This window comes from Ctenocephalides felis, unplaced genomic scaffold (genome assembly GCF_003426905.1).
Source record: "Ctenocephalides felis isolate EL2017-DRISC unplaced genomic scaffold, ASM342690v1 CF-g0.4_SCAFFOLD_01170, whole genome shotgun sequence".
NCBI lineage: Eukaryota > Metazoa > Arthropoda > Insecta > Siphonaptera > Pulicidae > Ctenocephalides > Ctenocephalides felis.
The window spans coordinates 27,964,343-27,978,472 of record NW_020537324.1 but is presented as its reverse complement, the minus strand read 5'-3'; the positions used below and the strand labels follow the sequence as shown (position 1 = coordinate 27,978,472).

The 14,130-nt window shown below is 30.1% G+C and overlaps 3 protein-coding genes across 3 annotated transcripts in view; 1 reads left to right on the top strand and 2 right to left on the bottom strand.

Annotated features, from left to right (window-relative positions):
• LOC113367031 (keratin, type I cytoskeletal 9-like) overlaps positions 1–481 on the bottom strand; it is a 6,267-nt gene extending 5,786 nt beyond the window's left edge. Inside the window, exon 1 of the mRNA XM_026608661.1 lies at positions 396–481. Within this exon, the coding sequence (XP_026464446.1) occupies positions 396–481 (86 nt within the window). The remainder of the gene's footprint in view (positions 1–395) is intronic.
• A 4,110-nt stretch (positions 482–4,591) lies between these two features.
• Positions 4,592–8,628, top strand: LOC113367030 (testis-expressed protein 47-like). The gene is made up of 6 exons (XM_026608660.1): positions 4,592–4,666; positions 5,666–5,839; positions 5,933–6,043; positions 7,768–7,932; positions 8,351–8,510; positions 8,570–8,628. The coding sequence occupies exons 1-6, from the start codon at positions 4,592–4,594 to the stop codon at positions 8,626–8,628; spliced, it is 744 nt and encodes a 247-aa protein (XP_026464445.1).
• A 741-nt stretch (positions 8,629–9,369) lies between these two features.
• On the bottom strand, positions 9,370–13,100 carry LOC113365745 (uncharacterized transmembrane protein DDB_G0289901-like). The gene is made up of 5 exons (XM_026607280.1): positions 12,808–13,100; positions 12,266–12,425; positions 11,781–11,971; positions 11,445–11,673; positions 9,370–9,639 (listed from the first exon to the last, which is right to left on the bottom strand). Exons 1-5 carry the CDS (start codon positions 13,067–13,069, stop codon positions 9,531–9,533), a joined length of 951 nt encoding a protein of 316 aa, XP_026463065.1. The 5' UTR covers positions 13,070–13,100; the 3' UTR covers positions 9,370–9,530.
• Positions 13,101–14,130: the final 1,030 nt, after the last annotated feature.

The following is a 14,130-nucleotide window of genomic DNA, read 5'->3' as shown; positions in this document are numbered from 1 at the left end:
ACATAAGAATCGCCTGACATCTTTAGTTCTTCTTATAACTGCGTGTGTATTATCAATTTTTGTTAGTTCAATGTTGTTCACCAAATCTGGCTTAAAACTTAAATATATGTTTTAATACACTTATATTTCATATTAGCATATGCCTAATTGGTATTTAAAAATATACCACTGCTGTTTTTCCTCATTTCTTCTTTATTTTTTTTATTATATTATTCGCAGATTATTATGTCATATAAGCTATTATAATGACTTTTCCGTGACATCCCCCAACAGTTGTGCTGGTTCAATTTGATGAAGTTATTGCAAATTTTAATAGTGATGAAGCAATGCCAAGAGATAGCTAATTCCACCAGGAAACATATTGCTATCTATATTTTGAAAACTGATGTAACTACTGCTTGGCATCAGGCTGTCTGAAGCAAGCTAGGATAGGTTTGCTCATGTGGGACCGACGGGGTTGCCCATATTCTTTTATCCTCATGTGAGTACTTTTATATATATTTGCTATAATCAAGAACAAGTGATTATATGTAATTCTTCAATCAAAAAGTTGTTAAAGTTAAAAACATCATACGTAAGATCATATTTTATTAAAATATCCTTAATTAAGGTTTCAGGATAAAAATATGCTCCTGATGTATCCGTTACCCTAGACAATATCTAATGATGATCATTTCTGAGATACTTATTCTTTCTTGTGATTTTTTAATCTTTCTCTGCTATACAGGAGACTAGATGTGCAAATTTACATCAATCCAAAGGATGTTAAGATTATAATAATGATCATTTCTGAGATACTTCCTTCTTGTGATTTTTTAATCCTTCTCTTCTATGCAGGAGACAAGATGTGCATATTTACATCAATCCAAAAGATGTTGAGATTATAATAATGATCATTTCTGAGATACTTCCTTCTTGTGATTTTTTTAATCCTTCTCTGCTATACAGGAGACAAGATTTGCATATTTACATCAATTTAAAAGATATTAAGATTATAATAATGATCATTTCTGAGATACTTCCTTCTTGTGATTTTTTAATCCTTCTCTGCTATACAGGAGACAAGATTTGCATATTTACATCAATCTAAAAGATATTAAGATTATAATAATGATCATTTCTGAGATACTTCCTTCTTGTGATTTTTTAATCCTTCTCTACTATACAGGAGACTAGATGTGCATATTTACATCAATCCAAAAGATGTTATGTTTATAATAATGATCATTTCTGAAATACTTCCTTCTTGTTATTTTTTAATCCTTCTCTGCTATATAGGTGACAAGATGTGCATATTTACATCAATCCAAAAGATGTTAAAATTATAATAATGATCATTTCTGAGATACTTTCTTCTTGTGAATTTTTAATCCTTCTCTGCTATACAGGAGACTAGATGTGCATATTTACATCAATCCAAAGATGTTATGATTATAATAATGATCATTTCTAATATACTTCTTTCTTGTGATTTTTTAATCCTTCTCTGCTATACAGGAGACATATTTACATCAATCCAAAAGATGTTAAGATTATAATAATGATCGTTTCTGAGATACTTCTTTCTTGTGATTTTTTAATTCTTCTCTGCTATACAGGAGACAAGATGTGCATATTTACATCAATCCAACAGATGTTAAGATTATAATAATGATCATTTCTGAGATACTTTCTTCTTGTGATTTTTTAATCCTTCTCTGCTGTACAGAAGACAAGATGTGCATATTTACATCAATCCAAAAGATGTTAAGAATATAATAATGATCATTTCTGAGATACTTCCTTCTTGTGATTTTTTAATGCTTCTCTGCTATACAGGAGACAAGATGTGCATATTTACATCAATCCAAAAGATATTAAGATTATAATAATGATCATTTCTGAGATACTTCCTTCTTGTGATTTTTTAATCCTTCTTTGCCATACAGAAGACAAGATGTGCATATTTACATCAATCCAAAAGATGTTAAGATTATAATAATGATCATTTCTGAGATACTTCCTTCTTGTGATTTTTTAATCCTTCTCTGCTATACAGGACACATGATGTGCATATTTACATCAATCCAGAAGATGTTAAGATTATAATAATGATCATTTCTGAGATACTTCCTTCTTGTGATTTTTTAATCCTTCTCTGCTATACAGGAGACAAGATGTATATATTTACATCAATCCAAAAGATATTAAGATTATAATAATGATCATTTCTGAGATACTTCCTTCTTTTAATCTTTCTCTACTATACAGGAAACCAGATGTGCATATTTACATGAATTTAAAAGATGTTAAAATTAAAAATAAAGATGAGAATTCTTCTACTATTTGTATTATATCTGTTATTTCAATATTATCTACTAAATCTGATATCAAAAACCTTTGAACATATAATTTCTATTGTGCAATATATTTTATATAAAACATTGAAGTATTTCAAATTCAAAAATTCAAAATGTTGCTCTTATTTTTAGTAGACTTGTTTAATAATGTTTCTAACGTATAGTAATACAAAATGTTAGGTCTTTTGAGTTTTATTTATATGGTTAGAACATATGTTAATAATATATATTTCAATTACTAGATGTCCAAATATTTACTATCATATTATAAATATTTTATATCATATAGCAAACAGTGGATCTAAACTTCGACGCATCAAACACATTATCATTCAAAAATGCTGCTCTATCTATTCTTTGTCCAATAAGCTTATACATTTTTAAGTAAAAGGTTCACCTTTACTTTAAAATTACCTTAACCCAAATACGATTTTTGAATACAGGACAATTGACTTATATTCTGCATAATTTTTACATATGCGCTCTGAATATATAAATGTTAAATCAATGAAAGGTTGTAAATACGCAATGTATTTATTAGTAATAAAAACGCAACATGTGAGACGATTGATGAGAAACACTGTATAAATTGTTAATTTCAATGAAACAACTACAATGGGTTTGGCGTAGACAGAATTATGCTGTGTAAGGGATACAAGTAACAATGGTGTCATCGGTGGTTCCAGAGATGATAGGGTTAAACTAAATAAATTGTTCTAGTAACTTTGTAACAAGTTCCAATGTAAGTTTTTAGTCATCATACATTAAACATGGGGACCTTTGACCTCCTAGCTAAGCCCGTATGCAAAAACCATCCCTGATGTGACTACTGAGAATCGATAAATAGTCAAACTTTATGTTTAAACAAAACCGATTTTTTGGTCTTTAATTTTTTTTTTTAACTTTTCAAAGGAGAAGCTTATGTTTTCGTCAGTTTAATGTTTCCTCGAGTTAATTAAGTGTGTATAAGAACCAAATTTTGACCTTTCTTTGAGTTTAGCTTAAAAAACGAGTGAACCGATGTCAAAACTTTAAAAGATTAATATTTATAAATTTAAAAGCTGTTTCTTTATAACTGTAAGTTTCTTTTATAACTATTAGTTAAAATCATATAAAAGCAAAATAACTGAACTGATTTTGAAAACTTGAAAACTATTCGAAAGATAAAAATTAGAAATCATCTGATTAGTTTTTGGTAAAGATAGGACAAGCTGTTTCTCCGTAATTAATCGATAAACCTTTGTTTGACGATTTTCATTAAACTTTGTATGTTGATGTCTAATGATCTGAACAGACATACTGAAATATTGTATAGGCCTTTGAGAAATGGTTGAATTTTAAAAAGTCATCAACGTTTGAAATAATAATAATATTATAGAATTACACGTTGCAACTTTGCAAATAATGCAAGAATAACGCTTTGATTAGTTTTTAGTAAAAGCAAAAACTATATTTTCCAAATATACATTTGAAAATTTTATTTATAAGTAATCATCTTATTGATTTTGTCTTTTATAACATGTATCAAAAGTTTTAACCTCCACCAAGTTTTATTTGCCTTACCAGTCGTATTCAGCACTTCATATTTATTTATTTGTTACCGTTTTAATATTTTTCAAACACTTTCCATACCTTTACATTAATTTTCTGTTGTTTTTTATTTATTTTGTTCCCTTAAGCCTAAATGTTTTTTTATTATTTGTCATCTTATATGTTTCTGATTTTTTAGGCCATGAATTAACATGACTTGACCAATAAGAAATTTGTGAATAGTTTCAACATATAATTACCGGTAAAATAACACAAATAATGTTTCATTTTATGATTTTCATTAAAATGTTATTTAATCAGCAGATTCCATCAACAAATATAAAAATCATGCCATTTCTTTCATTCATTTGAGACCTAAAGTAGGTAATTATGTTGTTTAAAAGTAAATAGATTTTATCTATTGGTTCCAAGGTTTCAAGAAAATATCGGAAATTAATGATTAAGCGTTATCGTTTCTGCGATGAACAAATAAACGTAAAAATGATTTTTCTAATAATTTTCCTTTACAAAATAAATAAGTAATGCATTTTGATTGGAAACAAAATTAAATTGTATCCCATAACGATCATAATATGGTGCTATGGAAACGGAGAATATATTCGGCCATTATCAAATAAATAACAATTGACAACACTTTTATGTGATCGATTCCTGAATTTCGTCACATTTGTTTTAAAATATTTTTGTAAATTTATATTAAGATGCAAACAGACATTAGTAAAAATAGAAGATCACTGTATAATGTGGTTTTGGAAAACTTGACAGAGGCCCAACGGGTTTGTACGAGTTTATAATATGTATAATAATTTTTATGGGTTTAAGTAACCATATATCAAATGTTTAACTTCTATGGTGTAAAATTGTATAATCTAAAATAAGTTATAAAAATTATTATATTCAAATTCTTTATTCAGAATCTAATCAGATTCTGAATAAAGTATTTGAATATAATAATTTTTGATGGGGGTGTTTATACACCCTCATATTTTGAAAGAATAATTATTAATTGACTTCTCGAAGGAGAAGTTCATGTTTTAGCCAGAAAATCAAACTTGCTAATTTTAGCTTATGTTGTCTCTTGAAGACCTTCTAAATTGTTTGAAACCAAAATTAGAAAAGAATATCTATGTATGAATGTACGTGTATGAGAGCCAAAATCGGTTTTCTCAAAACCGGCTGAACCGATTACAAATTAATTAATTAATCCCTTTTTTCATAATTAGCAAAAAAAAGGGTGAATATTTTCGCCCACGCTTTATCAAAAAAATCCTGAACCGAATTAAAAAATCTAAAGACTGTTCTAAGGATATCAGGTGGGAATCGTGGCTTTTGGTAAAGATCAGTCGTTTATTGTTGAAAATGTTATTGACGATTTTGATGAAAACGATTGTGATGATAGATTTTATAGTAGTAAAGAATATACTAAAATATGACGTGTCTACCATAAATGGTAATTTTAAAAATTCATCAAGTTTTAAATTAATTGGTCTTTTGGGATATGAGCATCAAGCTTAGATTTTCTTTGACATTTTTTCAAAAACGGCTAGATCGGTTTCAAAAATTTGAAGGCCGTTAGATGAAAAACTATAAGTACTCGTATTGATAAGCTTTTCGAGACGATTGGCCCAGCAGTTCTTTAGAATTGGTTGAAAACTGCAAAAAAATTCTTTTGATTAGGTTCATGTTTCATCAAATCTAATGTTTTGCAATACATATAATTAAGTTGCATTTAAAAATATTTTCGGCGAATGCATTAAATTTAATTTATTTCCCAGAATACTCCTCTACATCGAATGTTTTACGCCGCAGAGCACTTCTTAACCGATGATCGAAAGAAACTGAAAGAATTAGTCGAAGAAACAATTGATGCATTCAACAGAGGCTACAACGACGACGTTTTGACCGGTCTGTTTCTGCACTATGAAAACCACTTTGTGCATATGGTTGAGGTAAAATAACACAAAAAATAGAATATGACAATGATAAAGTTTTGTACGTTAAGGATGCAAGAAATTATTCAAATAATATATTCCTTGTGAAAGGGAAGCGAAGAAGGAATAACAAAACACTTGGAACTGCTGATGAAGACGAATGAGAAAAGTGAGTTTATTGGAAAGGCCAAGATCCTAATGTTCTACCATCATATAACACAGGTGAATAAAATATCGATATTTGTACATAATTAATTATTACACTAATTGTAAGTATCATAGCTTTTGTTGCATCTAGGAATTTCGTTGTAATGATTTTGCTTGGCAACAATAAATATTTAATTCAATAGTTTCCAACGTTCGCAGTGTTTCGCCACCTAATTTTTCTTGGCAAGGGAGGTTGACAAAACAAACATGAAATATCACGTGAAGGGGTATAGTAAAATATAACGTGTATTTGTTTTTAACCTGTATTTAAAAAAAAACACTTAAAAAAATTCCAAAAATTTCGGAATTTTTTAGGTGCTAAAATACGTATTATCACTTCACTCAATAAGTTCGTAGAATAACTAAGAAAAACTCATTTTTTTGTTAAAATTCTTTTTTCTTATTCAATATAGTTTTCTTCGAAAACGATATACCAATTATAGCGACCTTCGAACTTTTCGAAACCATTTTTGTAGTACGATTTGTACTTAGCACAAAATTCGGCCATCGTCTCATAATTTGGCAAAAATTTCTTCAGAGCGAGCATCCTTTTGAGATCTGAGAACTGGATATGGTCGCTAGGGAATCTAGAGAATATAGTGAGTGGAAAAGCGATTCGGAGCCTAATTCATGTTTTTTTGGCCACTGTTAGTACGAATTTGTGACTTGGTGAGTTATCCTGATGGAGCAGCACGGTTTTCTTTCTCAAATGGGGTATTTTTACGATTTTGATCTTCAAATGTTTCAATAACGTTATACAATAGCCACTGTTGATGGTCCAGCCTTTCGCAAGATAGTTGAAGAAGATCATTAATTGTGAATCCCAAAAAAGCTGATGCCGTAACCTTACCAGCTGATTGTTTGCATTTTTTTGGTCATCGTGTCTAGTCCACTCGGCTAGCTGTCTATTTGACTCCGGAATATAGTGTTGAAGCCAGGTCATATCCATGGTGACATATTGATGCAAAAACTCGATTAAACAGCTCCAAATACTCTTACGAAACATCAACACGTAATACTTTTGGTCAAATGTGAGTTTGTGCGGCACTCATTTAGCACAGAGGTTTTTCATATTCAAATATTTGTGAACGATATGTCCAACAGGTTCCATTCATATCTGAAGGGTGTCAGCTATATCAGACTTTTTACTTTTCGGTTTTCCAAAACGTTTCGGTAGACTTTTTGGTATTTTCCAGTGTAACCACCTCTATTGACCTTCCAGAACGTTCAGCATCGTCAATGTCTGTATGGAATAAAATCAGCAAACGACTTCTCCACCATTCGTCTCGATTTGGGACAGTCCAGATAACACTTATCAAGCGATACTTTTGCAGCAATGGTATTGTTACCCATCAAAAAGCAATGATGAATCCCACGAAATTGCTTTGAATTCAGGGTTTCGAAAAAATCTAAAGTAGCGTCACTTGAACCTCCGTAACTTGTAAACTAATCGTCGGATTGTCATGAAATTTGGACATATATCTTCCTAAAGTTGTTGCCTCCTACAAATCTTATGGATTATTACATAGCTACATCATCTATGTGTTATCCTACGGACTTATTGAGTGACGTTATATGTTCGTTAGTGGAGTGAGGGCAATTCTAAATAACACCACGTATCACTAATCGGAAGGGAGGGTCAAAAATCCCTAAAAATCCAGTACGTGATTAATGGACGGTCATCCCCATAAATACTCTAATTCATAACAAGTTAATTCCATAAATAATATATTTTTTAGCGATTTTTTCCACGATGGATATCAGTTGCCGGTAGACCACCTACACTTATCGCAAAACCAAATCCTTCCTGCGATACAGAACAACTTGGAAATCACGTCCTGACCGTATTTTCGAAAATGTACAATCTAGCTGGATATTTTCGGGAATGTCTCGAAAAGTCTGCAGTAAGTTGATAGTAGATCGAAATATCGAAATTATATGATATATTGATCAAGTAAATCAAGTTTTTATACACATCGGGACATTCGTGCAACTTCTTTTTTTTTTCAAGTAAAATGTTATTTACACCTAGTGTTATGATTGGTATGTATCTGTGTTTACTCTATAGCAAACAAACATTTTTTGATAGAATTAGATAAATAATTACTTACATAGTGGTTTTAAGATAAAGTTTTAATACTATATTCATTATAATTAAAATTTATATCAAAATAATTTACAGTATAACGCCATTAAACAATATAAAAATTTCGAACTATTATACAGTAAATAGTGATTCAAGAAATATCCTAGAAATTCAATTAATAGCAAACACCCAATTTTACTATAAAATACTTAGAAATTTATTTATCCATTATCCAGGAAGAATTAAGAGACGCAATTAGTACCGTATCAGAAAAATGTTCTTCATTTTTGCCAGAAATAGTATTGATAGAATTTTTATTGGATCATGACGATATTCCTGAACTGAGAGAGCATGCAGGGCTCTATAAAATAATAGATTTTCCGAAGTCTTTCGAAGGTAATAATTTTTCTCTTGGATTTTCTTCGCATATAAATTATATGTAATTATTATTACAGAATCTGTGTGGCCTATTCCAACTGACTTTGTGCCATATAATGTATTTGAAGGACAATGAAATAAAAAATCAACAAAGTGAAGAGGTGGTAAAAGTCTCGATTCTGCAAGCATTAATTCTTAAATAAAATTTCTATTAAGTATCATTATTTTATATTATTTAAAGTTCCAAATTTAATTAAATATTTTTGATTCCACCAATTATTTTTAACTGTAGTTGTTAGTGGAGTAGCAATTTTCCTTGGCAAGTTGCATGGACTTATAATAACCTTAATAAAAATTCAGAATTAGCTATTTAGATACAATTTTCAACTGTTTATTTAGAAAATAAATTTTTAAGAGTTAATCGAAGTTATTTTCAAAATTGATGTTTTTCAAATAGGGATATAATTATTGTACTGCACAAACACGCCCTTGTATGCCTCAAAAAGCGCGGCTCATTATTAGAAACGCTAATGATTTTTTAGATAATAAAAAAATCACCACAATTAAAAAAGAAACCCCTGTCCGTGTACAAACTGATATCTTGCTATTGGTTTCTAAATTTTCAATCTTGCACTTTTCTGCTAAATTTAAAGAAACGACTCGGCCGATAGTCTCGCAAACATAATCAACGCGATTTTTTTTTATCGAGTTTCATCAGGTTTTTGAAAACCGCTTACATAAACACATGCACACATACTGGTTGCAATTTTGTTCTCAAATCATTCAAAATTAATTTGAATTGATTTGAACTAAGAAAACAAAATTAACAAGTCCGCAAAAACTAACTTCTTCGAAGTTAATAACAAAGTGTCTCTTATATTAGGTTTATTGAATATTCTTACATTCTTATTTTTATTCTGTTTAATATCTTACATTAAAACTTCAATCTCTCTGTTTAACTGTACACTTAAATTACAAGAAATAAACTAAATTATATAAACTGAGTAAGCCCGATAAATTCATTCTCATATATATTTTTTAATATTTCCTTATTGAAGACATACTGTATCTGTCACCATATGTGTTGGAACTTCCCATAATGGAATTTGGTGAAACACCAGGTGGATATAACGGTGCACGCGACCATCTGAAACAAAAAGTATGACTAGGATTGTGTTTATTGTACACTTTTATGGTCCACTAGCATTTACTTTGCTCTAATTATTTTATATGAATAATTTATCAAAACATGCAAACAATACACTAAAATTATATGAAAAACCTCCCAAAAAAACAAATAATATATTCTACTTACTTCTAAAAAAAATATTGCTACTGTAAATTAGTTTTGTGTATGATAAAATAAGTTTGTTTAAATGATTCGTTACGCAATTGGAAATTTTAAATAGGATTTAAGGGTATTAAAATGCAGTATTAATATAGCGTTAAGAGCAGCAAAAAATATCTGGCAAATATTAGATTCAGAGATTAGGAAAAGACAAACTGCTAATATCATGTTGAAATGGACCACTAAGTTTCAAATTATATATAATAGTTTAAATACAAGAAGACTATATACTTCAAGTAAGTTTTCTAAGAAATACTAAACCCCGCGTTAGAATTATCTTATAAAATACTTTATTCAATTAAATTTGAAAAATAATGTATCGACCACTGAATACTTAAATTTGAACAATTTATCACAGAAACTATTGTTGAAAATGATTAGAATTCATGCAAATTCTTGTGTATTCATGTGATGTGCAAATAATGCTGTATGATAAAATCTTAACCTTCCGCTAGACCGCATGAGTAAAACTTTTTAACGAATAGGATCGTATATGTGGATATTTATTTAAAAAACGGATATAAGTGATTATCTATTTTTGTTTTACATCTTTTTTTAAGGCAATCTAAACATCTAAAAGAATAATATTCAGGATTTTTTTAAGACGATGCATTGGGAATGAATGACGGTAAAGTTTATTATTCGTGCAGACTAAGAGTCCGCGTGCATGTAGCGGAAGGTCAATATTGAATCTTATCGCCTTTGTGGAATAAAATTACATTTACTTTAACATCAACATATATGTTTCCCTCTATGTGCACTACATTTTGCGTAATAAAAGCTCGCAAAATCAAACTGTATTAGTATATTAAATAACATTGCAACTAAGACAAAAATATTAAGGTATGTTTATACACATATATACAAAGTATGTATACACACATACAAAGTACCTGTTAGTTCTTTGTTCTTTTTACTTGAATGATTGAAATAGAATTGTGCATAAAAATCAAATTTAATGAATTTTATTTACTATGTTCATTAATTCACAATACATTTCATTAATTTGAAAATATCGAACATAATAAATGGAACAAGCTTTTAACAAGTTTGAAGACATTGGGAGATATATAAGCAGGTGTATCAATGTAGGATGAATGAATGTCATAGCATGTAAAATGTACTGTTTAAGAACTTCCATTAATATCCATAAATTCTACAACTTATGAAATGAGAGTTTATAGCAGAATGTGATGTTATCAGCAGCAATATCACAAAAAAATGTATAAGATATCTCCCAAAAACGCACTGAGGTTAGATTGATACAACATAATATGAACAACAAAAGATTATTAAGACATGTATAACAATATTATAGTTCACCAAAGAAAACAGAGTTTGAATTTAAATAAGCATGTATCTCAGATTTAAAATACAATTATACTCACATAGAACACAAAATTCATTAAAAATAAACTACAACTTAATAATAACTACTTTTCTGGTATGACGACACTTGTCTCTGAACATTGTTATTTCGTGCCTGGGGCATCGTCTTACTGAGATAGTCCCTGGTGAAGGTATTAACAGTTACATTACCCTTGCCAGCCATACCGCTGACCGGATGGCCTTGTTTGTAAATGCTGACATATCTCTCTTCATACCTGTCATTTGAGGATGAATTGTCCACTTGACGCCATGTAGAAGATTGATTTTGGGATGAAGGTTTTGATCGAGAATCATTTGCCCATGGATTATTTGTAACCATATTCTGACCAGAGCCCATGCCTGACCCCGAAGAGCTCATCCCACCACTGCCATAAGGCTTTGAAGAAGATGATCCACCCCCAGAGTGCCATGATGAATTGGGTCGATCACTATAACGCCCATTATCTAACAAGTAAATTATTTCGTAATTAATTACTTAATTCTATATTTGGTAAAACTGACTTTAGTCAGATTGGCATATTTGCTAGGAATATTGCATATTCACTCTGTACCTTTCATACTACTATCAACATATCGGCGTTCTCTGCTATTGCCGCGAACTGCCATTTTTCCTCCTGAAGAAGATCTGTGATCAGGAGTCTCTACAGGTCTTCGGCCTGCATCTCTGTCCCCTCCACCACCCCTGTAAGACATGCCTGATCCGCGATCGGAAGGTCTATCGGCTGAACGATCGGCATAACGACTACAAGTAAAAAGTATTCATGAATAGTTTTATATGGCACCTCAATTATATGTGCTCTAACTGATGGTGAGTTAAACTCGATTCAAGAAAGTATATTATACACTGTAACCAGTGCTCAAAAGAGCAATTTCATCTTCACATCTAATTTTTCATCTTTATTGCCAAGTAAAGATATCTTTGCTCCATATGAAGAAGTTAAAAAGAAAGGAAAGAGTAGTTAGAAAGAAAATTAAAAAGGAAGAGTTCGAAATTATAAAGTATTACTTAAAATTGCACTATATTAATTTTAATTACCTAGAATCCTTTGAACGTGATGATTGCATAGGTCCACCAGAACCTGAATCTTGTCTTGAATTTATATCAGAGTTATCTCTGCCACGATCATCATAATTTTGGCCTGGATATTTCATAAGATTTCCTTGATGAGATGATGAATGACCTGAAACAGTTTTATCTACAAATATATGAAACAATAAAATGATAATAGTCAAAAGTTTTAAAATGTTGAATGATTAGTACAAAAGTTAAAATTAACCAAAGACCATACCCCAAGATAAAAAAATCAAAATAATATATGAACAGTCATGAAAATGAAATTATGTATTATTATACTATAAATATGAAAAAAATTTTTGAAAAACATTTCATGAGTTTTAGAGAATGATTGCAAAAAAAAATAGTGACCTGAAAATAGTGATATTTAAAATAAATTAAAGATTTTCAATATACATGCAATATAAATATGAAACTAAAATTTTTAGTTTTTTTTTTATAGCAAATTAAAACAAATAAATATGAAATAAATATGAAAAAAAAGCATGATGCATGATTATTACCGGACTTACTGGGATGCATCATATGTCCACCACTTCCACTAGAGTGCCTGGGCATTATATCAAAGTCAGAGCCGCGTTTAAAATCACCAGCGCCCCGAGCATCGTTCTTTCGTATGTCATCGCGCTTTCCGCCGTAGTCTCGCTTTTTAGACGACATTAAATCGCTAGATTCTCCGTAATTTCCTGCCCCTGATCTACTTTGTCCCGGGCCCCCAACATTGGTGGACACTTGATCAAATCGCGGTGGTGGTGGTGGTTCCATTCTGCGCTCGCCCAAAGTTGGACGCTTTCGATCGTCGTGACCGGAGGGTATGGATCACGACGGTCTAATGCTGATCGTTTAGCGGCCATTCGAGCCTCTTCTATCCTGCAAAATAAGTATTACAGATATTTGTATTACAATGATATTTTCATTAATACTTTTGCAGAAAATCTAAGAAGTTGTTTGAAGTAAAACTTCTTTAGGCGCGACTAGGGTGTAAACGCGTACAAACACTAGCAGTCAATGAATGTATGTTAATTTTGATTACATGAAATTCTTCAAACACAATTACATGATGAGTGAAGTTGCAAAAACAATATTTGTTTAAGCGTTGTTTAACATAATCCACTGTGTGAACGAATATAATAAAATTTATTAATCAGCAATTAAATAAAGTAAGGTTCATTTCTAAATGCTAATTACAATCTCAACCGATCATGTCATATTTGAAGTATGACTTTAATTACATTATTGTTTTTAAGTATTATACATATTTCAATGCTATTATAATTTATGATTTATCATTATATAAATGTGTATAGTGGTTGACACTAATAAATGTGTGCATCATGAGTGTTACCATATTACTAATAAACATTATTCAAAATTGTTATATGATATTTATTTTTACTTAAATACTAAGCAAATAAGTTTTACTTCAATCGCGTGTGAACCTTACGCGCACTCTTTTTTTATATATCTGATATAATACAGATAATTTAATTGTATTTGCAAACATAGCGACTATTTTCATTAAATTTTCGTGATCGAATCTAGCCCGTGCGGTCATATAATTATTAGCATCTAGAAAATGAAAACTGCCTAAACTATGGACTAAGTGTTTAGATAATCTGTTCTAGTACTTATCTAATTACATGTCTGAACATGCCCTAGTTTAAAATATCTGTTTTATTTATCGTGTTCATATAATCTGTTGATTATATTTTTATTACAATATGATTTTTTTTCCCTAGAACAAAACCAGAACAAAACAGAGGAGAAAAATAATTACTCCAGAAATAATTTTGAGAATAAAATTCTTAATACAGAAATCTATATGG